Genomic DNA, 21,952 nt, shown 5'->3' on the forward strand with positions numbered 1-21,952 from the left:
AACATCAGGCATCTTCACTGAAGACTTCTTCATAGACTTTTCTTTGGGCTTCCCATCCCATTACAAGTCATTCTAAAAACTGGACCAGATTTCTTAAGTTCATGTATAACCAAAGTTATACCAGGAATGAATCTGCCACTTTATTTTTCACCTGAGGTTCAACAGTACAGTCTGTCTGTCTGTCTGTCTCTGACATGTACATCCTGAAAACTAGTCTCATTATTTGAAATATGGAATGTGTTTAAAATTCGCATCCTGGTCATCTCTTCATTAGTTCTAAAATCAACACATACATTTAAAGAGAAAACCTTACCCATTTTCCAAGCAGGGATCTTCTTTCTTCAAATACCTGTTTAAAAAAATCACAGACGCAAATAAAATAGAACACATAGAGGTGATTCAGTATGTCCCAGGAAAAAAAAATCCAGTTTGAAAAAGGATCTACATATCTGTAAAACAGTGGCTTCCAACCTTTTTGGCTCGAGGGCCACAAATATCATTTTTACAACTCTGAAGGGCCACCAGTTTATCAACTCATAAAAAACATATTGATGTACACACCATTAAGGACTGCAAAGCACTACATATTTACAGTAAACATTTTGATGCTACTGTGCTCATTTTTACAGTCACTATTTTACACCTACAAATTACTCACACTGTGTCACACACTCACAGACAAAGCACTAGTGTAGACGAGTGACTGTCACTGCACACTGAAGCACATGGCCAGGCACCTTAAGTCATGGTGGTTCGCAAACTGGAAGGCCCTGATTTTTAGAGTCCCGCCCCTCCTCAAGCATGAAGGGAGTTCAGTGAGGAGGCTGCCTCCTTGCTGATCTGCCGTCCCCCTGGCTGCAGCAGGGAAACAGCACGCATTCTGTAGCCCCGTATGTGCCAGATGGGTTCCTAGGCAGTGGCTCCCTTCTGCAGCCAGGGGCATGGGAGATCAATGCTCCTCTCCCTCTGACTCCAGCAGGGACCCCAGCACCTAGGGACCTAGGCAGAGCGCTTTGCCATGCTCGCTGCTACAGCCAGGGGAGGGGAGGGGAATGCTGATCTCTCATCCCTTGGCTGCAGCAAGCTGCCTGCACCACTCTTGTAGCCCCGCGGCAATGCACTCCGCCTGGGTCCTGAGGCAGCGGCTCCCTTCTGCAGCCAGTGGGAGGGGAGCAGCAGGCCACTTTGAAAGACCCCGCAGGCCACAGGGTTAGGAACCACTGCTGTAAAACATGAATCTCCGATCCTGCCATCTGGTCCATGCAGTGAAATTCTTACACCCATATAGAGTCCATAGAAGTCAAAAAGAGATCCACACACAGTGCTCCTGAGAAGTTCCAGTTAAAGACCTCTCGTTGTCTGCTCAATAGTTACAGCCAGGGTAGCAGCAGTTCATACTTCCCCACATGGCAGTGACAATGTGCTCCAACACTAAGTTGGAGGGCCCACTTTTAGGGGTAAGAAAGGAGTTCAGTCTTCATGGCCCATGCCAGCCACAGCCTCTGAAGAGACCACCAGTCAGAGGGACAATTACTGCCACGTGTTGTGGTGGTTTTGTCATCTGGGCATTCATCCACTAGAACACAGACTGAGAGCATCAGTATCTGGCCTTCCTCACTCAGGAGAGCACACTGGGAAGCGTAGAATACGGTAGCTATTCTGTCATAAGGATCAAAGAGGAGATACTCAGACACCCAACTCATAAGTGCACATTGAAACAGTTACTAACCACAATGAGGAAAATATTATTCATCATTACAAACTCCAAACATGTTATTGTTCTGGCAGCCAGCAAGAAAAGCTCCTGCAGAGAAAGACAATATCAGTGTTGCCATTTGGGTCAGTCCGATTAATCCGCTAACTCTGACTTTCTCTGCAGGGATGGAAAAATGACATTTTTTATTTGTATGTTTACAGGTATTATTTATTTGGTTTTATTTGCCCAAAGGCAATTGGCAAAATAAGAGGCCCTCAAGTAAGCCTTTTATTGGCTGCACTTTGAAAACATTTGCCACAAGGAAGCGATACATAGCCAAAGATCTAAGTTTTGGTGTGGAGAATTTAAGTGAAACAGAGGAGTTATTTCATAGCTGAAAGCAATGGTAATGGCTTCTGATCAAAGAAAGATACAATATTTGCTTTCAGAAGTCTTATGAATACACCTGAGCCAACTCTGCCAAGAAGTTCTGCTTACTCCAGGCATTTGGAAACAAAACATTAATTAATCAGTAATAGAATTATCAAAAATCGGTATAATAGTCCTCTGGCTTCTCCTCCTCTTCCACATCAGAGTAAAAATAAAGCAGAGTCATACAAAGCCTTGAAGAAGAGGAGAAGAAGCTCAAACCTGACTTCCTACTGCTCCTGCCCCTCACTGTCTCCTTTACTACAAATCACCCTCCTAAGCATCTCTTTTCTCTTCTCCAATCTCTCTCCACTTTAGCTCTCGAGGCTCCTTCCAGCCCCACATTTCTTTGATTCTATCATTCAGGACTTCTTCCACTCTGCCTCTTATGACTTGAAGTCCCTTTCTCGCCTCACTCAGATCCCTCTTAAAAGTGCAGATATGATCAGAAAAACGACTATATAAAAATGGCGCCGTCTCTCTTGATAGATCTGCTCCCTATTTGTATTGAGAGTAATATCTGTTGGTTTTAGCTGTCAGAAATATTTTTTCCCCTATTTTTCCTCCTGTTAGCCTTGCAGAACCAGCACAGGTATGGGAGAGCATATTAGATTCAATCCTGCCTGGAACATTATCAAGAGAAATCTTATCTAAATTCTGATGAAAAAATATTACTGGTGAGGATGTGTGTGAGAGTCCAGCTGCATTTGCAGATCCTAGACAGGGTTTTGAAATCATGAAAAATTATGAAAAAACTTCTTTTACTCATAAACTGAGCACATATCCCTGAGATCTTTAACATATCTGGCACCCTTTCCTGATGACTGGAAAAAAGCAAATATAGTGCCCATCTTCAAGAAAAGGAGAAAAGAGGATCCAGGGAACTACAGACCGGTCAACCTCACCTCAATCCCTGGAAAAATCATGGAGCTGGTCCTCAAGGAATCCATTTTAAGGCACTTTGGAAGAGAGGAAGGTGATCAGGAACAGTCAACATGGATTTACCAAGGGAAAGTCATGCCTGACCAACCTGATTGCTTTCTATGAAGAGGTGACGGGCTCTGTGGATGTGGGGAAAGCGGTGGATGTGATATACCTTGACTTTAGCAATGCGTTTGATACGGTTTCTCACAGTATTCTTTTCAGCAAGTTAAAGAAATATGGGTTGGATGAATGGACTATAAAATGGATAGAGAACTGGCTAGAGCATAGGGCTCAACGAGTAGTGATCAATGGCTCCATGTCTAGCTGGCAGCCGGTCACAAGCGGAGTGCCTCAGGGGTCGTTCCTGAGGCCGGTTTTGTTCAACATCTTCATTAATGATCTGGAGGATGGAGTAGATTGTACCCTCAGCAAGTTTGCAGATGACACTAAGCTAGGGGGAGTGGTAGATACCCTGGAAGGTAGGGATAGGATACAGAAGGACCTAAACAAACTGGAGGATTGGGCCAAAATAAATCTGATGAGGTACAACAAGGACAAGTGCAGAGTCCTGCACTTAGGACAGAAGAATCCCATGCACAGCTACAGACTGGGGACCGACGAGCTAGGCAGCAGTTCTGCAGAAAAGGACCTGGGGGTAACAGTGGATAAGAAGCTGGATATGAATCAGCAGTGTGCCCTGGTTGCCAAGAAGGCTAATAGCATATTGGGCTGCATTAGTAGGAGCATTGCCAGCAGATCACGGAAAGTGATTATTCCCCTCTATTTGGCATTGGAGTATTTGGAGTATTGTGTCCAGTTTTGGGCCCCCCACTACAAAAAGGATGTGGAGAAGTTGGAGAGAGTCCAGCGGAGGCAACAAAAATGAGTAGGGGACTGGAGCACAAGACTTATGAGGAGAGGATGAGGGAATTAGGCTTGTTTAGTCTGAAGAAGAGAAGAATGAGGGGAGATTTGATAGCAGCCTTTAACTACCTGAAAGGGAGTTCCAGGGAGGATGGAGCTAGGCTGTTCTCAGTGGTGGCAGATGACAGAACAAGGAGCAATGGTCTCAAGTTGCAGTGGGGGAGGTCTAGGTTGGACATTAGGAAAAAGTTTTTCACTAGGAGGGTGGTGAAGCACTGGAATGGGTTACCTAGGGAGGTGGTGGAGTCTCCATCTTTAGAGGTTTTTAAGCTGCGGCTTGACAAAACCCTCGCTGGGATTATTTAGCTGAGGTAGTCCTGCTCTGAGCAGGAGATTGGACTAGATGACCTCCTGAGGTCCCTTCCAACTCTATGATTCTATGTAATCTCAGCAGAGTGGCCACGCACTATCAGCTACCCTCTCTGGTCTGAGATGAAGCATATTGGCCATTTGGTAAACTTTCACTGCCCCAGTCTGTGTTGTACTTGTTCTGTGGCTCAACTGAAGACTTCAGTTTCTAAGGATGTCAGTCAAGCACCTTTAACCAAACAATTCAAAGACATTTGTCGTTTTAAAGTAACCCAAGTGGCAAGAAAATAGAGGAAATAGAAGGGAATTCTATTTTTAAGTTTATGCATAATACTGCATAAATTAATATTACTGGGCTAAATCCTCAAGTCTTTACACAGGTATTACTCATTCCTTACTCAGGCAAAACTCCTAGAGACTTCCATGAGATAAAGGTCTTGAAGATTTGGCTCATTCACAGTAGAAAAATCTACCTTTAAATAATAGGATGGTTTCTAACTATGGGACTAAACCCTTCATGACTGACTTGCATTAAAGTCTCCTCACATGAGTAAGGGAAGCAGGATCTGGCCTGTATCTGAGGCAGCTTACCTTGTCATTCATAAGCTGATGGTTCAGGGGTGTCCATGTGCTCATCTTGGTTTGCAGTTTGGGGCCATCTATGTTTTTGGGAGGTGCAAATGCCATCAGGCTTGTGAGATTGCAGGCCACTCTGATGTTTTCTGCAGAAGAAGTTACATTGATTAGAATAAAAGACCAGCATTATTTTTGTATGCCCCATTGCAGATGCTAACACAACATATTAATGAAAACCATGAATTTTATCAAGAATGAATGTAGAAATTCCATGGTATAGCAGTAAGTCAAGTAAAACTTTTCCTTATAAACTTGAATCCTGCAAAGTAAAATTAACATTTCTTACGGAAAAGTACAATTCTGTGATTTTAAAGGCTTTTATGATAAGCTTTACAGAGACACAAAAGAATATGAAGACCTTTTTCAATAAAATCCAGTTGGCAAAGCTGAATGAAGAAGAATCACAACACTTGGATGCTCAAATTTTCCCTGTGGAAGTCCTACAGGCCATTCAGAGCTTATCAATATGCACAGCATCAAGCATATCTATCTATCTGTACTACTTGAGCACCTTCCATGTAAAATCCAAAGCAACAGTAAAGTCCTTAGTGTATTTTATGGAGTCTCTGGATTGTCTGCTTGGGTTATTGGTTGAAGGTTTTTGGATGAATTTGCTTGTTTCAGTCCCATGGGTATATGCAATATAACACTACAAACTTTTAAAGAGCTCTATCTAGCTTTAATACTGTGCTCATCACCTTAATATTTATATGCACTAAATGCCTGATCCAAAGTCCACTGAAGTTGATGAGAGTCTTTTCATTAATTTAAATGGGCTTTTGATCAGGTCTTAACTCACTTAGGATTAGACTGTAGCATTCTGCTCCTAGGGCAGATCAGAGAAAGAATTGTATCTCAGAGAGTCACAATCAGAGCAGGGGCAAACTAGGGAGTCAGGGTGTCTTTAATCCTCTTTTATTTCCTTGCACATCCTAGTGAAGGTTATGAGAATCTAATCTTTAAGGATGATTCTATGGAGTTTATGAGAAAAAATAATTTCAATTTACCTGAAGAAAAAAAATCAATTTAAGACAGATGGTACACAATTAAAAATGTTATTCAAAACCTTTGTTCAGGAGAACATTAACCTTTCCCACAGGTTGAAGGTGCTGGAAAAGAAATCAAGGGCCTCCAATCTCTACATACTGTGGCTAAAAGAGGGCTCAGAAGGAGAAAATCCTTCTGTATCATTACCTGCTTTTTTGGAGGAAACAATACACATCTAAACGTGAGCCTTTGATAGGGCTGTTCCTAACTACAGTAAGCCTATTTAGGCCCCACCTCGGCAAGATTCTTAAGCACATAGCTAATTTTAAGCATATGAGTGGTCTCATTTACTTTAATGGGACTATTTAAGGCATATGCTTAGGTACATGGCTGGATCAGGGCATTAGGCTGCAAAATTTCTGGGGTAGAGACTGTTTTTTATTTTCTATATCTACAGCAACCAGCACAATGGGACCCTCAATCCTGACTAGATCTCTGTATGATGCTGTCATACTACTGCTACTATAACTAACAAATAAATCGAGTGGGTCTTTCCAGTCAGGAATTATGTTGAACTCTTTTCCTTGTTTTTGATCAGTGAAGGATCAAAAGCGGTTTTGCAACAAACCAGGAAGCAAATAATTTTTTTTTCAGGCCCCTGATTAACACTGCAGAGAAAACAAGCTGCAAAGATTTAATCTCCTTAAAGACAAACATACTAAGATCCTTTAGCGCTATTTTTCTACTAGATTATACATCATTTTAAAAGATACAAAATGGCTCTTTCCTGATTTTGATGGGCATACAATACTCAGTCCTCCAAGGGTCCATTTGCTTCCTTTACATTTGACTAGCAGAATGAGATTCAAAATGGTTTAGAATTGACTGAAAGCTCCTAGCTACCTGCATATTAGTGGATTTGTTTTTGGATGTTTGTATTGATTCTGTGGTTTATGGGATTAGGATTTCTTTACAACAATTGGAGACCTGAGGTCAAATGTGCCAGTGCACAATGTTTGGGATTTTTTTCCTTCTCTCTTTTGTGCCACCAAATAAAAGTCATCTCTACTGTTCTAAATTGTAGTGTCTTTATGCAAATATTAATATGTGAAAGCCTTTTTCTTTATCCTCAATCCTGTAACAGGCTTCAGTAGGTCTACATAAAGGTCCCATCCCCATGGAGCCAGTGGCAGGATTGGAGTTTTCGACTGTAATATTCTAAAAATCGAATAATTTATTTTAAATGAAGTGACATTAAATAACGTCTGAAGCCTTAATATGGCTATTAGGTGACTGTTCTGAAAATACTTCAGCAAGTTTATTTTAAAGCTCTCATGATGGCAAGATGAATAGACTTCTGGAACAAAAGAAAAGTTAACTTTGATACAGTATATATTGCTATCCTGCCATACCTCCAAGTACTACAAAGCCCATAGCAAACACAACTTTGTATAACATTTTGCTGCTGAAAACACACTCTGATGCTCACAAGACAAACCTTACAGAAAGCCCAGTCTAGCAGTCTTTATCCAGTCAAGACTCCCATTGATGTCAAATGCTGAAAATGCTGCAGAATCAGTCCCAGCAGGTCACCCTTTCCTTGTATTTTTCTCTCTCTTTAAAATTATTATGGAAGCAGGTGAATGAAGAGAACTGGTATGAAGTACACACTTCCTGCCCTTGCTATCTTTTGATGCAATATGGTTTAGTAGCTAGAACAGGAGACTCTCTGATAGGGTTCCTAGTTTCTTTTTTGGTGGGGAGTTTCTTAAAGCAGTTATAGTAAGTAGATGACTGGTTGACAACCACTCCAGAATTAGGAAATGCCAAAATTAAGGATGTCTGTGTAACCTTAATTTGGCTTCCTTGTGCATTGCATTATGATACAGTCTTTATCTACATAATCACATACTATTTTTTTCCACAACACCCTGGCCTCATTCAGTGCACAGAAAGGACAATGCCTACAATAACACCGCAGGTTAGTGAAGCACTTCAGTACAAAACAAAAACAAACAAAAAAACCAGGATCAGGTAGTCATGTCCCTGTTCTAAGGGAGAATTTACTATCAAAGCATCAAAAGGTAACCAAAAATAATCCCCACCCTTGGATCACAGATGACCAGCCTTCCTCCTACAAAGGCTCTTCTTTTCTGTTCCCTGAACAGCTGCTTTTATGACCCCTCCCTTAAGTACCTGTGTAATCCTGAGCTGTGAACTGCTCACCCCACAGGGAGAGGGTAGTTAGTGCCTCTGTACCCTCTCATATACTTTATTCTAAGAAAGTGGCTCAGGCTACCTCTGGCAGCAGGAGTGTTGGAACAGCTGATGACGGCAGCCATGGATTTGGTGTTTGTTATTACTACTGCAAGCCAGGAGGTGGGGGAAGTTCCAGCCCCACTGCCTGGCAGACGCCATGATACCATATCCCCAATAGCACACAAAAAGAATCTGCATTCACATGATCTTCACCAGATCCGTGGTGCATAGTGAGTGAACTGGTCTACAGAGCCACCTATCAGGGGGTAATCTTGACACTGGTATTCTTCATGGCATGCAGCTATTTAGCAGGGGCATGGTCAGTGACCATAAGGCAACACTGGTTTTTTACTTCTTTGGACTTTTGCAATAGAGGTATTCACAAACATCCCTTAGTCAGATCAAAAGTTGTAATTTATCTGGTTTTACCTACTCTGTCTAGCATCCCATTGACTCCTGGTACTGGGTAGGCATCAAATTGTGTGCTATTATGGCCTTTTCTTCTGAAATCAGAGAAAAACTGAATACTCTGGTCTGGTTTTGCCCACATCCTTCCCAAGACACAGAATCCTGCTTGCTGAACCCTGCTACCTGGCTTGATTTGGATGCAATACTCACTGAAATGAGTCTTCCCAAGTGTAGTCATGAAGACATCTCTAAAGCTGATAAGCAAACTCCTGGCTTGTTCCACCCGCTTTCTGGATGGGTTTTCTCCAAACATCCCAATAGCATTAAACACCTCTGGTCACCCATGAGTTTAGAGAGATTCAGAACATGAAGGCAGGAACAACACATCCCCTATTCTATAACCCTGACAAGGATTTCACCATGTAGAACAACGTGGGTATATACTGGAAATCTTGGGCAGGATTCACCTGAGATCTATTAACTTGGACCATTTGCCCAAATAAGCAATTGAACATTTTTCATCTCTGGGCTTTGTATTAAATCAGCGGGACTAGAAACAGACAGTACATGTTAGCAAGCAAACTTGGGTAGTACCCCACATATGGGTCCCTGTGACACGGTAGACAAGGCCCCTAGTGGAGGCCCTTTTGCTCTACTACATCCCCACCCCAGGAAACAGCAAGGTGGGAGAAAAAGGTGGGTTCCCTAGGCCTGCCTAGAGAGGTAGCGTTGCCACTCATCCAGTTTTCACCCAAACAGTCTGGGTTTTGATTTGTGTGTGCCATTTAACAAGCCCTGGTGTCTATTTTTAAAAAAAATCTGTGGCAACCCTAAGCGGAAGGAAGGAAGCAGCAGCAGCCACTGCTGCCTCCAGGGACAGGCTACTCATTCAGCTCGCAGTGGCACATGGCATGCACGGGGGTGGCCTTGGGGGAAAGAGATAAAGAAGGGGGCAGGACCTTAGGGAAGAGATGGAGAAGAGGGCAGGATCTCTATTAACAGCCATTAGAAAGGTGGCAACCCTATAGAGAGGCCTCACTAAAACAGCCATCTTGGAAGCCAGAGAGACATATTCCTTCATGGGCTAGAAGGTCTAGTGACAGCCAATCAGAGCCCAGCAGGCTCAGATAAAAGGAGCTGCAGTCAGTTTGCTGGTCAGTTCATGAGTGGGAGTAGAGAAATAAAAGGTGCTCCTCCCTAGCTGCAGGAGCTGTCCAACTAACTAGAGCTTATGGCAGGTTGAACTCACACTGAGATTGCAGAGGGAGAAGACCTGAGGACATTGGTATTGAGCTAGGGCTGGAGATAAAAGGCCTGGTAAGGAGTGGTCTAGGCAAACTGGCAAAGAACTGCACTGAGCAGTATGTGGTTGCTGTGTATTGGCTCCTTGGCTGGAACCCGCAGTAGAGTACAGGCTGGGTTCCGCTACTGGTCACAGGTAAAGGGTGTAAGCTTCAGGAAGGGGAAGGCTTTATTTAGGAGCCTCAATAAAAGGCAGAATTTAAAGTGCCCAGAACCATGGTTGAAGACTCTAGGGAGAGCAAACAGACTGTTTAGTTGTTGGACTCTTTACTACCCCAAAAGGTATTAATTTGGACTTTGTGACTTAGGTAGAGGGCTGAGCCTCTGAAGTCCTGCCAAGCAACATTGACAATCTATAGGGGGTGCCAGGAGCAGGAAAAGGACTGCAATTCTGCACCTCGCTGCAAGGAGATGCTTGAGGGGTGAGTGTTTCCCTTATAGTCCCCTAGGCATTTACTGAGCTGCTGGGCCTTTATGGACTCTCTTTTTTGGTTCTTTCTGGGTCACCATGACTTCCATTTTGACTAGGCAACACTCCCCTCCCAAAGGAATGGGGTCCAGCACCAAACCAATGGAGATTAGCTCTTCCAATGGTTCCTTCACAATTCAGTCAGTTAATTAATCTTTGTACAGTGCTTTGAAGTTTAAATGGGCCATACAAGTACTAAGCATTATTATTATGTATAGCCAGGGGTAACATTGATTCTACTGAGACTATGCTTGACCTATTCAGGATGTAGAACTATATTGGTATGTGTTCCTTTGACATAAAGCAGACAAACCCTGGTGTTATAAAGCAACCAATAAAATAATGTATGATACAGTTCTGCACTAGTAGTGAATGGAGTTGTATACTACAGCAAAACAATTTCAGGCCTGATCCAACTCCCATTAAACATAACAAAAAGACTTTTATTGATTTCAATAGGAGCTGAGTCAAATCCTTTGTTTTAAAAAATAATTTGATAGCATTAATCTCTCTTAAATGCAATGTATGATCATATCATATTAACTAAGGGCATTAGCCTCATTTCCTTTAGCTGTGTTAATCTAGGCTTAACCCTCTGAAATGCCATTCCAGGACCTTCCACAAACCATAATCAGAGTAAGTCTAGAAGCAATATTAATAGTTTTTGTACACAGCACTATGGGAATAAGCCTTCCTGGCTCATCAAAGACTCATGTACCCCGAGGTTTAAAGAAGCATTTTATACAGAAATAATCTAATGACCATAATCTGCATGATGATGGGATAGTGACTTTCACTTGGAAATAAACTTAATTGAATTGACCACACTCTAAGGTTTAGAAAGGAATAGAGGACTGATTATAAATGATCATCCTGGGAGTAAACAGTAGTTAATTAAATCCATAGAGGACAGTATATGTGAAAGTGTTGCAAACAGTAGTAATACAAAGGTGAGCTGGAGAGGTTAGAGTATATAGACCAAAAGGAACTAACTACAGGAGATTCAACAGGAGAAACTGCAAGAGGATCTATGGGGGGAATAATCATCTGAAACAGAAAGAGAGAGAGAGGATGGGAAGGAGAAATCTAGAAAGCAGTTGTGAGCGGCAAGGAAGCAGAATAAATACAAGTTGTGCCTTTTTGCTGCTGTATCTCACTGTAATGTACCCTGTCCCCCTAAGTGCCCCCTCTGCCAACAATTACTCTATGGCATTGATACCCTTCAAGCCTTCAGTACTCTGTGGAGTTGTCACCCTTGCATCAGCCCCAGTGAGATGAATACCTGTGGGGGCTCCATGCCCTATATTATCAATACTGCCTCCCACTCTACCCACTGATACCCTCCCCAGGGCACTTATGTCCCCAGTGCTCCACACGCACAGCATGGATTGTCTCCCATGTTTCCCCATGGCAATGATATGCCCCAGGGCCCACATGGCATCAGTCCCTCCCAAAGTCCCTACCAGTGACCCACAGCTTTAATGCCCCCAACTAGCGTACATTGATTTGCCTCCCACAAGATACCCTCAGTGCTCCCTGAATTCTGTGACTTTGGTATCTCCAGGGCTCCCTGCACCCTCTGGCATTCATAGCCTTGCAGCCTCCCTCACCACCCCGGTACCCTGTGTCCCACTGCCCTCTGCAGCATGAGTCATTCCATGTTCAGTCCCATAGAGTCGATACTCCCTATGGCCCTGCAGTATCACTATCCCTTTTGCTTCCCATAGCATTGATAACCAGGCCCCCACATGGGGCGGGGGGGAAATGGGTACAACTTTACTGGGGTCCGGAGGCCCTGGGGGGCCTGGCCCAGACTGCAACCCCCATTACCATGAGGAAAAAACTTTTCACGGCTGATGAGATTGTATGTCTGGGATGAGGGATAGTGGTATGTGTGTGGGAGGGGGCCCATGTTACAAGTTTATACTGGGCCTGAAAAAATTATGCTTGGGCCCTGTTGATAACCCCTAGTGCCCCCAAAGGCATCAGTCCTTCCCAAGTCTCCTGCTTGTGGCCTGTGCTATAGATACCTTAGTGCTCGCCATGAAACCAATATTCCCTGTTATATCTTAAGGGTCAATGCCCCTGGTGCCCTATAGCACGGATATCCCCTGTGCCCTCCACAATCTCTACCTCCCACTGCTCCCCCAGGCCACAGGGTGTCAATACCCCTCACAAATGCTCCATGGTACTGATCCTCTCCAGGGCCCACCTTGGGCCTTGCAGCACTGAAAGCCCTGTGCGCTTCATGGCATCAAAACCTCCAGTTCTCTCCTCCCTTCTCCCAGCCTCCAGTGGGCCCCCCCCCCCGGTGCTTGCCGGCATCAGTTCCCTCTTGCAGCCTGCACCACTGATATCACCCCCTGCACCCACAGCACCGCCAGTGCCTGTAGCACTAATATCTCCCAGTGGCCCCCATTGTGCTGTATATCCCCACTGCTCCCCCTGCAATATGTAAGGGGTGGGGCACTGATATCCCCCAGAGCTCCCCCCTACATCCTCTGCCACTGGAATCCCCACAGAAACCTATAGCACTGATATCCCCGTGATATCCCCCGCCAGCATGGCCCAGACATAGTGTCCCCTGCACCCCGTAGTACTGATGTCCCCCCGTGCCCTCCCCGGCCTCGATAACCCCCAGTGCCTCCATGTCCCGCCTGATCAAGGATTCCCAGGGTCCCCTGAACCCCCCCCCCCCCCCCAACGTTTATACCGCCGGTGCCCCCCGAACCCTGTAATGACCTCTCCCCCTCCCCCTCCCCTCCAGCTGATGACCCAAGTGCTGCCCTCCCCAGGGCCCCCTCCGCCCCGTGCTCGGGAATCGACACCCCCTGTGCCCGCGAGCAGCCGATAACCCCCTGACCGCCACGGGGGAGATACCCCGAGGGCCCCCCCCCCGGCTCCGCCCCCACGTGATATCGATGCCGCCTATCGTCTCCCATGGCAACGACGCCCCCTGGCGGGGATACGCCCCTCCCCCACGCTCTCACCTGGCTTCCTGCGCCCCCCTCTGGTTCTCGCCCCCCCCCCCCTCTCCTCGAGCGGCCCTGTCTCCTCTTCTCCTGGCAAGTTTATTCCGTTTGCCATGGAAACAGTTCCTAGCGCCCCGGGAGAAGCAGCCAATCAGGGCCGGGCCGCGGGGAGGCTGGCTCTTCTACCTAGCAACGAGCCGGCTGGTTCTGATTCGCTGCTCCTCGGGGAGGTTCGACGAAGGGGCGGGGCAGGGAGTGGCGGGGGCGCGGGGCGGGGCCCGCGTTCAGCAGGGGGGCGTGGCTGGCAGGAGGCCGCCGGGTGTGAGGCGGAGGCTGGGGGGGAGGGGCCGGGGTTGCCGTTGGGGGGGGGGTCTGGGACCGAGGCGCGGCCGTTATTACCGTCTTCATTGCCTCGCGCTGCGCCGCCGCCAGCTGAGGGGAGAAGCGAGGCCGCTGCGGAGGCGAAGCGGGCGCTCAGGTAATTGCGGTAGCCGGGGGGTGCGCGCGTGCGGGGTGCGCCCCTCTCCCTTCTCGGTGGAGCCGCCGCCTCAGGGCGGAGGGGATCCTCGAGGTGAGAGAGAGCTCCCAACCCCCCCTCCGCCCCGCCCCGCCCATGGAGGAGATCCCCGCAGTGCAGGAGAGATCCCCACAGAAGGGAGGGTGTAGAGGCAGCACCCCATTGTAGGAGGGGGCGGTCCCCATGCGGGGTTGAGACAGCACCCTATTGTAGGAGAGGGCTGGTAGGGGGGAGAGACCCTCCAGTGCGGGAGAGGGCTGAGGTGGTGGGTGAGAGGCTTTCTCTACCCCCCCCCCCCCCAATCGCCTGGGAATGAAGGAAAAGATGAGGGAGAAACCCTCTTTGTAGAGGCTGGGTATGTGTGATGATGAGGTTCTCCCCTTCCACCCATGTCCCACCTGGACCAGGAATGGAGGATGGGGAGTAGACTGTGTGTATAAGGAGGGAATATTGTTTGGCTTCTTCCCCCCTCCCCTCCCCCACAAGTCTGTGATTGAAATGGAGCCTGTGGGGAAAATGTAGTCTGGTTCCCCCTTTCCTCCCTGTCTGCCACGGGAGTTGGCAGAAAGGGGAGATACAGTGTGGCTCTCCCCTCCCCCTCTGTCTAACCACGGGGGAAGATGTGTGGGGTGCATTTCTCCAGTGTGATTGAAATGCAGGGAGATGTAATGTGGTTTCCCCCTTAAAGTGTAACAGAGGTGGAGTGGGAGACGATTGCAGTGTGGCTTCTCTCTCTCTCCCCCTAACTGTAATTGAAGTGGAATGTGGGGAATGTGTCCCCACACATCCCCTGTATCTGGAATGGCTTGAGGTTGCCATGTTGTTCCAGGACATCTATAATTGAAATGTGGGGGGAGTGAGGAATACAGTTTCAGTGGTCCATCGGTAATCAGAATGGAGTAGGGAGTCAGAGGAATACTTTGTGTTTCTCTCCCAGTAATTGGAGTGCTTGGGGTAAGTCTCATACATGAAAATAGCACTTTACTGCCACCATTGCATCCTTCTTTGTAATTGCTCTCCATGAGAGCATCCATCTGTGTGATGTTCCCATTCCTCAAGTATGTTTGCTCTTCGTCATCTCTTCCACTGTTAATTGTGAAACTTATTTGCTAATATAACTTTTACCCATAGGAGTTGGTACTTGCCCTGTAGGATTTGCTGTCTAATATGTATGTAATAACACTGTAAGCAAGCCTTTATACAGGGGGCAAACTGTATGTGGTTATAATTAGTTTTAAAAAAATCCATAACTAACTGGCCAACTAGCTACTTCCTGATCCTCTTGCCTACGGTTTGCCTTTAGTGTCCCAAGGCAGGTGGGTTGGTGTGTCTTGGTGTAATCACTAAAATAGGGTGGGGGTGTATGAAGTCTGATGGAAAACATAAAGAGCTAGTGTAGTCAGAAACATTGCCCCCAGGAAATTAAAAATTGTACGTTATGGCATATTCCTGTCTACATCAATTAATATATTAACTATATTTCTAACTCTTAATCTAGCAGCTAAAAATGTAGAATTCACGGTTGGAATATAGTGGCATTGTTGGCTTTTCATGTTGCAGTTCTCATATTCTCTGCATTTTAGTTTTACTTAAGCATTTTCCTTTTAAAGGGAATAGGTGGTTCGGGTTATAGGTAGTAAGTTCTGTAATCCATCTCCTTTAGCTTTTGCTTCAGATTCAACCTAGGAGTCTAGTCTTGCAAATAATTTCTCTGAGTTTTATACTGCTGTCCAGCACCATAGTGTCTGTGGGATTTTCTCATAAAACAAATAACAATAGCATAGTCCCTAGAGGATTTAACACAATCTCTGACTTTTCAGGGTAAAAACCCTACATTTGTTATGATTTTGTTGTTGTTAGGAGGGTTGTGTGTTGTCAGATTTGGTGGTATTTGGGAGTGTAAATATTGGGAGTGTCTTTCTTGCTAAGGTGGAAAGGGATTTTGAAAAGGAAGGGATTGCCATCTTTCCTGAACAAGGGTTAGTCTCTCGATTTGCCTAATCTTCATGCTTCACAGTTCCTGTTAGATCAGGATGACACTTAATGTGGTGAATCTGCCTACTGCAGAGTTCTTATAACTTCCTCTGAATCATCTGGTGCTGGCCACTGCTGGAGATGGGATACTGGACTACATGTAGCTTGAGTCTGATCCAATATGACAGTTTCTAAACTTCTCTGGAAGTTCATTCTATGGCTGGATAGCATAACCAAGAATGCATAGTCCTCAGTTCTTACACACTTTGGATTAGGCTTTGTCATCTGCATTGTCCCAGACAAATGGAACTGTCTTGACAGTTCCTATATTAAAACAGGGTCCCTACGGTAGCTATGGCTTGAACCATTAATAGCCTGTGAAGATTGGAAGTGAGGCCTCAGGTTGCCATCTGAAACTGACTGGAAGCTAGTGGAGGGTCTTGAGCATGGCCTGTTGTGCCCATCGTGACCTGGACCATGGAGGTGCATAGCAGCATTTTGTACCAGCTGATACCTATGCATTGTCTTCATGTTCATCTTCAATAAAATAGTCTTGAGGTCACAAATGCATGGATTACGATGGCTAGGTTCTTGTGCAGGAGGAAAGTGTGAAATTTCCTCGCAAGTTGGAAGTGAAAAGGCATATTTATACATTGTTTAGGTGACCATATGTTGTCAGTGCCTGGACCAGTGCCTGGTCATGCAAGAGTAGTGAGGTGCCACAGGACCCTGAGGCTTCAATCCACTTTGACAAATGGGGGCTGTATGCCTTGAGTAGAAGTTGGGGATGGTGTATGATTAGTTCTTCAGTGTTTCCCCCTTCTGACCAGCATCACTTGGATTTTGCCTGTGTTAAGCTTGAGACAGCTCCTCTTCATGCAAGAGCTGATCTCTTGTAGTCATTCTAACACAGTGGTTCTTAACCTTTCCAAACTACTGTACCCCTGAAGCCTGAGTCCCACCCCCACGGGGCTGAGGCATGTAACTTAGTTTCATGGCGCCCCTGTGGCTCCAGGCAATTGCCTTCCTTGCCACCCCCAATACCAGCTCTGCACTTGCGACCCCTCTAAAACCCCAGGTTAAGAAACACTGTTCTAACATCTTAGTAAAGGTGGTGGTTGTATGACTGATATATTATATCAGATATGCGATATATTATGAGCATCACCAGCATATTCTTGACACCTGAGCCTATTGTCTTACTACATCTCCCAGTGATCTCATATAGATATTGATGAGACCGAGGGATAGCATGGGTCCCTCTGAGACCCCACAGGTTAGGTCCTTTAGAAAGAAAGTGCAGTTACCCTTCAGCACTCTGAGTTCTGCTGGAGAGGAATAAATGGAGCCATTATAATGCTGTCATCTACTCCTGCCTCTTGGTCTACAGTATCAAAAGCTGCAGAGAGCTCCAATGAGAGTTTGAGCATGAAGGTGAAGATCTTGCATAAGGAGATCCTCTTTTTAGTACCACTAGGGCTGTCTCTGCGCTGTGCCTGGGTTGAAATTGTGGGGCATCCAGAGTGTTGGCTGATATCATGTGTTACCAGAGCTTGGTGGTTGCTACTTTCTCATTAATTTTGCCTGTGAGTGAAAAGTTGGAGAGTTCTTCAGGGTCAAGAGAGAGTTTCTTAAGGATTGGACTGACTATTACATCTTTCAGAGTTTGGCAGGTATGTAACTCGGTAGGAGTCATTAACAATTTGTATTAGTAGTAGTGGGAATGGCTTTCAGCAATCGGAAGTATGGATCCATTTCACTGGTGGTGAAATGCACAATATTTTTCAGGGCTTCTTGAGCTTCAGCACACACATGATGGTACATAAGTGAGCATGGCTGGGTGGGTAATACGATCTGTTCAGCGGTCTAGAATCATGAATGGTGCGGAAAAAGTGAATAGAGAGAAGTGTTCTTTACCCTTTCCCACAATACAGCAACTAGCAGTCACCAGATGAACTTGTTAGGCAGCAGATTTAATGCAAACAAGAGGAAGTACTCTTTCAAACAGTGCACAATTAGCTTGTGGAATTCATGAGCATGGGATGTTTTGATGGCCAAAAGTACAACTGGGTTTAAAAAAAAAACTAGATAAATTCATGGAGTAGTTCATCAATGGCTATTAGTTAAGACAGGCAGGGATGCAACCCCATGGTCGGAGTGACTAAACCTCTGATCACCAGCAGCTGGGAGGGCAAGACAGCAATGGTTCTCCCCAAAATTGCCCTGTTCTGTATACTCCCCCTGAAGCTCTGGTACTGGCCATGGTTGGAGACAGGATACTGCCTTATCTCTCCCATGTTCTGCCTTATTCTCAGCTGTTGCAATAGTTCCTAGAGGATCAGCAACAAGGTCTACTGAAAAAAGCAAAAAGGAGGGAATCTTGGGAACCATTGCAGAGCAGGGCCTGATTGGGAGGGGCCTGGGCTCTCTGGATAGCCTCGGATGTATAGGAGCTAGTTCTTCTTTGCAGTTCTCAAACTTCATTGCACTGCAACCCTCTTCAGACAACAAATTACTACATGACCCCGGGAGAGGGGACCAAAGCCTGAGCTCAAGCCCCACCACCCCAGGCTGGGGGGACTGAAGCTTGAGGACTTCAGCCTGGGGCAGGGGGGCTGTAACCTGAGCCGCACCACCCAGGACTGAAGCCCTTGGGCTTTGGCTTCATTCCTGGGTGGTGGTGCTCAGGCTTAGACTTGCTGGGGCCTGGAGCTGAAGCCAAATGCCTGGCCTCCCCATTAAAACAGGGTTGTGACCCACACTTTGAGAACCACTTCTCTATGATGAGGCACGCAGTGAGCCAAGGCAGCAGCACTGGGGAAACCCTTTTAAATGCTGATGCTTCAAGGCAGAAGCTCTGGACTCCCTGCTCATGCGTCCCTAGTCAAACACACACTAGTCCCACGCACATATATCACTGTGTCCTTTCCTTCTCTTGTGCTTTGGAGGTGGGTCAGGGTGAGTGGGGCTGTAAGGTTTGCAAGAGGCTAATTAGGATGTGTTCTCTATGTAAGAAAATTAAGTCCTGTTCGAAGGCCTTGGCTGGGAATCCAGTGCCTCTGTGCCAGGGCATCAGTGCTTGAAGTAAAAACAAGAAGAGTCCTGTAGCACCTTGAAGGCTAACAAATTTCTGCAGGCATAAGGTTTCATTGGCTGCAACCCCCTTCGTCAGATGCATGAAGTGGAAATCACAGATGGGGGGGGGGGAGGTGTGTGTGTGTGTGTACACATCCAAGGGTAAGAGACAACAACAGGGAGGGCAAGTGCTAACAAAGTCAATTCAGTTAGAGTGCTTGAAGTAATTGCCTGTTATCGCTGACTTGGTTTCCAAAGGTACTGAGGCAGCAGTACCATGGTGTCATTTGATATGCAGATGCCTCAGAGCAGAGGCTCTTGCCTAGTCTGATACTGCATAGCATGTACTGGTTTGCAGAGGGAGTGGTGCTAGGGGTTCTAATCAAGTGCCAGTGCTCATTCACTTGTTTCTTTTCTAAAGCTCCTGTCTCCCCAAGGGCCCTTTCACTGTTTGCTCTCTTACTCTGGCTCATCTGCCCATCTGCCTAAAGGTTCACCAGGAGAATAGGCAGAGCCGAACTGATGAGTCAGAGGCTGGTCACTATAATCTGAAAACAAGTAGCTGGTTTGAGCAGTCTTGCAATAGCTAATTTTGGCATAATTCAGTTAGATTATCTTGAATAAGGAATAATTCTGTATATGTGTGTGACTTGTTTAGAGTATAGTTTCTCAACCTGTGGTACGCGTACCCCTGGGGGTATGCGAGACACAGGCAGGGGGTAGGCGGTGAAAAATCCAGTGAAGGGAGGTGAGTGGCAGCCGCTGATGTCTGAGGAAGCCAGGTTGCAGCTGCCTGCTTCCCGCCCAGTCCCAGTTTTGGGAGGTAGACAGCAGCCGCCCCAGTTCTGGGAAGCGGAGCAGTGGCCACTGGCTTTTTGGGAAGCCGGGTGGCAGCCACCCAGTCCTGCCTGGTCCCATTTCCCAGGTGGGAGCCCAGTGGCAGCCTCCTGCACTTTGCAAGCTGGGCTCGCAGCTGGGTGGCTGCCACCCGTGCCCCAGCTCTGAGCCGAGAGAGAGCCTCCCTTGCCCCAGTTTGAAGACCGGCAGCGCCCACATCCCTGGGTCCCAGCCTGTGCGGAAGCCTCCTCTGCCCCAGCTTGGAGCAGGTGGCAGTCGCCCACCTCCCGGGCTGGCAGCCAGACGGCAGCCAACTGCAACTTGCCCGAGTGGCAGCTCCCCTCCTTGGCCCAAAGCACAGTGCCCGGAAAGCCAGGTGGAGAGCCCAATGGCTTGCCCAGTCCTGGAGCTGGGCTCTACCGGCAGGCTTACTTGTCAATTTCACTGCTCAACTAGAGCAGTGACAACTACGATAGCCTCAGATTTTACCAGTATAAAAATGTTAAGAGGGGCCCACACAGTATGATTTGCCGCAGGCCCTCACTCCCCCAGGGATGGCCATGGGGAGCGCTGCTATCCACTCTGGTGGGTTGCTAGTGCCTGCTCATACCTCACAAGTTCCCACCTGTGTGAGGAGAACACCACGTGATCCCGCCATCAGGCCATAGTGATTGGCTGGCATTGATCTTTGCTCCTATATGGAGGAAGAAGGGGAGCAAGAAGGAGGGGAGAAACAGCAAGGGGTTTTGTGATTTGCCACAGCCACACAGCACTGCAGAACTCTCCTGCTTTACGAAAAATACAGTCGTCCAATGGTAAAGAGGAAAAAGATTGTATTTCTCAGAGTGGAAAATTGAGTGTTGGGGTACTTATTAAAATTTTCAAAAGTTAGGGGGTATTTGCTACTTAAAAAGTTGAGAAACACTCGTTTAGAGAGACAAAAAAAGCAAAACTTCAAAATTGAAAATTGTAAATGTTCCGTCTGAACATTTTATGAATATTCCACTAAAAATAATTATAGAAAATTCAGTTGCCCTCTGAGGAATTACAGTTCTAAATTTGTAGGCTAAACTCAATTGCAGGTGGGAGCTCCACCTCCCTGAGCAACCGTAGCAAGGTCGACCTAGCTGTGTCTGCTATGGAGGTTCGGCCGGCATAGCTATGTTCTCAGGAGTGTGGATTTTTCACACCCTTGAGTGCTGTACCTGTGTTGATGCAATTTTTAAGTATAGATCATGCCTCAATGTCTTTTTAATGGAATTATTTAGGATTCATTGCATAGAAACACAGGCACTTCCATTTTCCCTCTACTTTTGTACTTTTGTAGCATCCAGCCTTTTCTGTCCCCTAGAGAAACGGACTGAAAAATCAGAACTGAAAATTGTATCTGGGTCTCTTGATTTAATCAGGTGGCTTCAACATTACAAATAAATTACCTTATTGAACAATATTGGCAGAATAAATATTTATTAATGAACTACATTTTTAAGTTTGAAGCTAACTAAACTATAGTGGTTCTACTGTTTTTTTGTTGTTGTTTTAGGCTGTTTAATAAAAGAAGACTATAGCGCAGCTGCTATTTCACCAGGATGGGTTCTGTCGTGTGGGAATGTGGTTAATCAACTTGACAAATCAACCTAATACAACCTATATAATGTGAAAAGACAAGATGTCTCCTCTGTGTCTCAAGTTTTCTGTCGGACTGAGCTAATAAAACTCTATCAGCACAAAAAGAGTGTTAAGATTCTTCAAAAACTGAAATAAACAAGCAGCAAAAATACTGGCATTCATGCCAAACCTTCAATGCATGTACATCTGAAAGTGTATAATGAATAATCTGACAGGCTTCAGTAACTGGCTCCCATTCACATGTGGAAGGATGGCTACAAGCTTGATGTTCTGCTGTCTTTTGTTCTTGGATGTTTTGATGGAGTACACAAGTGGACACAGTTCATTTTCTTGTGAGCCCATCATCTTGAGGATGTGCCAAGACCTGCCTTATAATACCACCTTTATGCCTAATCTTCTGAATCATTATGACCAGCAAACAGCAGCATTAGCAATGGAGGTAAGAATTAATCTGCTTTCTTTGCCCATCGGATTATTTGTTGGCATTTGGAATTAAGGAGACAGATGGTTATATAAAGGATATTTATTATAAAGTTTCAGTATTTTGCCTATTGTCTTATTGTTTTGAAAAGTGTAAAGCACCCAGGTGCCATTTGCCATAGGTG

General features: G+C 45.9%; 2 protein-coding genes across 5 annotated transcripts in view; one reads left to right on the forward strand and one right to left on the reverse strand.

Annotated features, from left to right (window-relative positions):
* Positions 1 to 13,367, reverse strand: part of FBXO16 (F-box protein 16) — a 40,286-nt gene extending 26,919 nt beyond the window's left edge. For 2 of the 4 annotated variants that reach the window (XM_067556178.1, XM_067556180.1), the window contains exons 1-3: positions 8,011 to 8,060; positions 4,874 to 5,004; positions 314 to 349 (exon numbers count right to left, since the gene is read on the reverse strand). In XM_067556178.1, the coding sequence (XP_067412279.1) occupies positions 314 to 349; positions 4,874 to 4,969 (132 nt within the window). In that variant the 5' untranslated portion in view covers positions 4,970 to 5,004; positions 8,011 to 8,060. Of the gene's footprint in view, positions 1 to 313; positions 350 to 1,729; positions 1,801 to 4,873; positions 5,005 to 8,010; positions 8,061 to 13,333 lie in introns of those variants that run through there. The other 2 variants (XM_067556179.1, XM_067556181.1) reach the window with 2 other exon arrangements.
* Positions 13,368 to 13,691: 324 nt separating this feature from the next.
* The window catches only part of FZD3 (frizzled class receptor 3), an 83,625-nt gene continuing 75,364 nt past the window's right edge, over positions 13,692 to 21,952 (forward strand). Inside the window, exons 1-2 of the mRNA XM_067556158.1 lie at positions 13,692 to 13,793; positions 21,262 to 21,786. Coding sequence (XP_067412259.1) covers positions 21,547 to 21,786 — 240 coding nt within the window. The 5' untranslated portion in view covers positions 13,692 to 13,793; positions 21,262 to 21,546. The remainder of the gene's footprint in view (positions 13,794 to 21,261; positions 21,787 to 21,952) is intronic.

Source organism: Emydura macquarii, unplaced genomic scaffold (assembly GCF_026122565.2).
Source record: "Emydura macquarii macquarii isolate MOO-44397 ecotype Brisbane River unplaced genomic scaffold, CSIRO-AGI_Emac_v2 contig_1676, whole genome shotgun sequence".
Taxonomy (NCBI): Eukaryota; Metazoa; Chordata; order Testudines; family Chelidae; genus Emydura; species Emydura macquarii.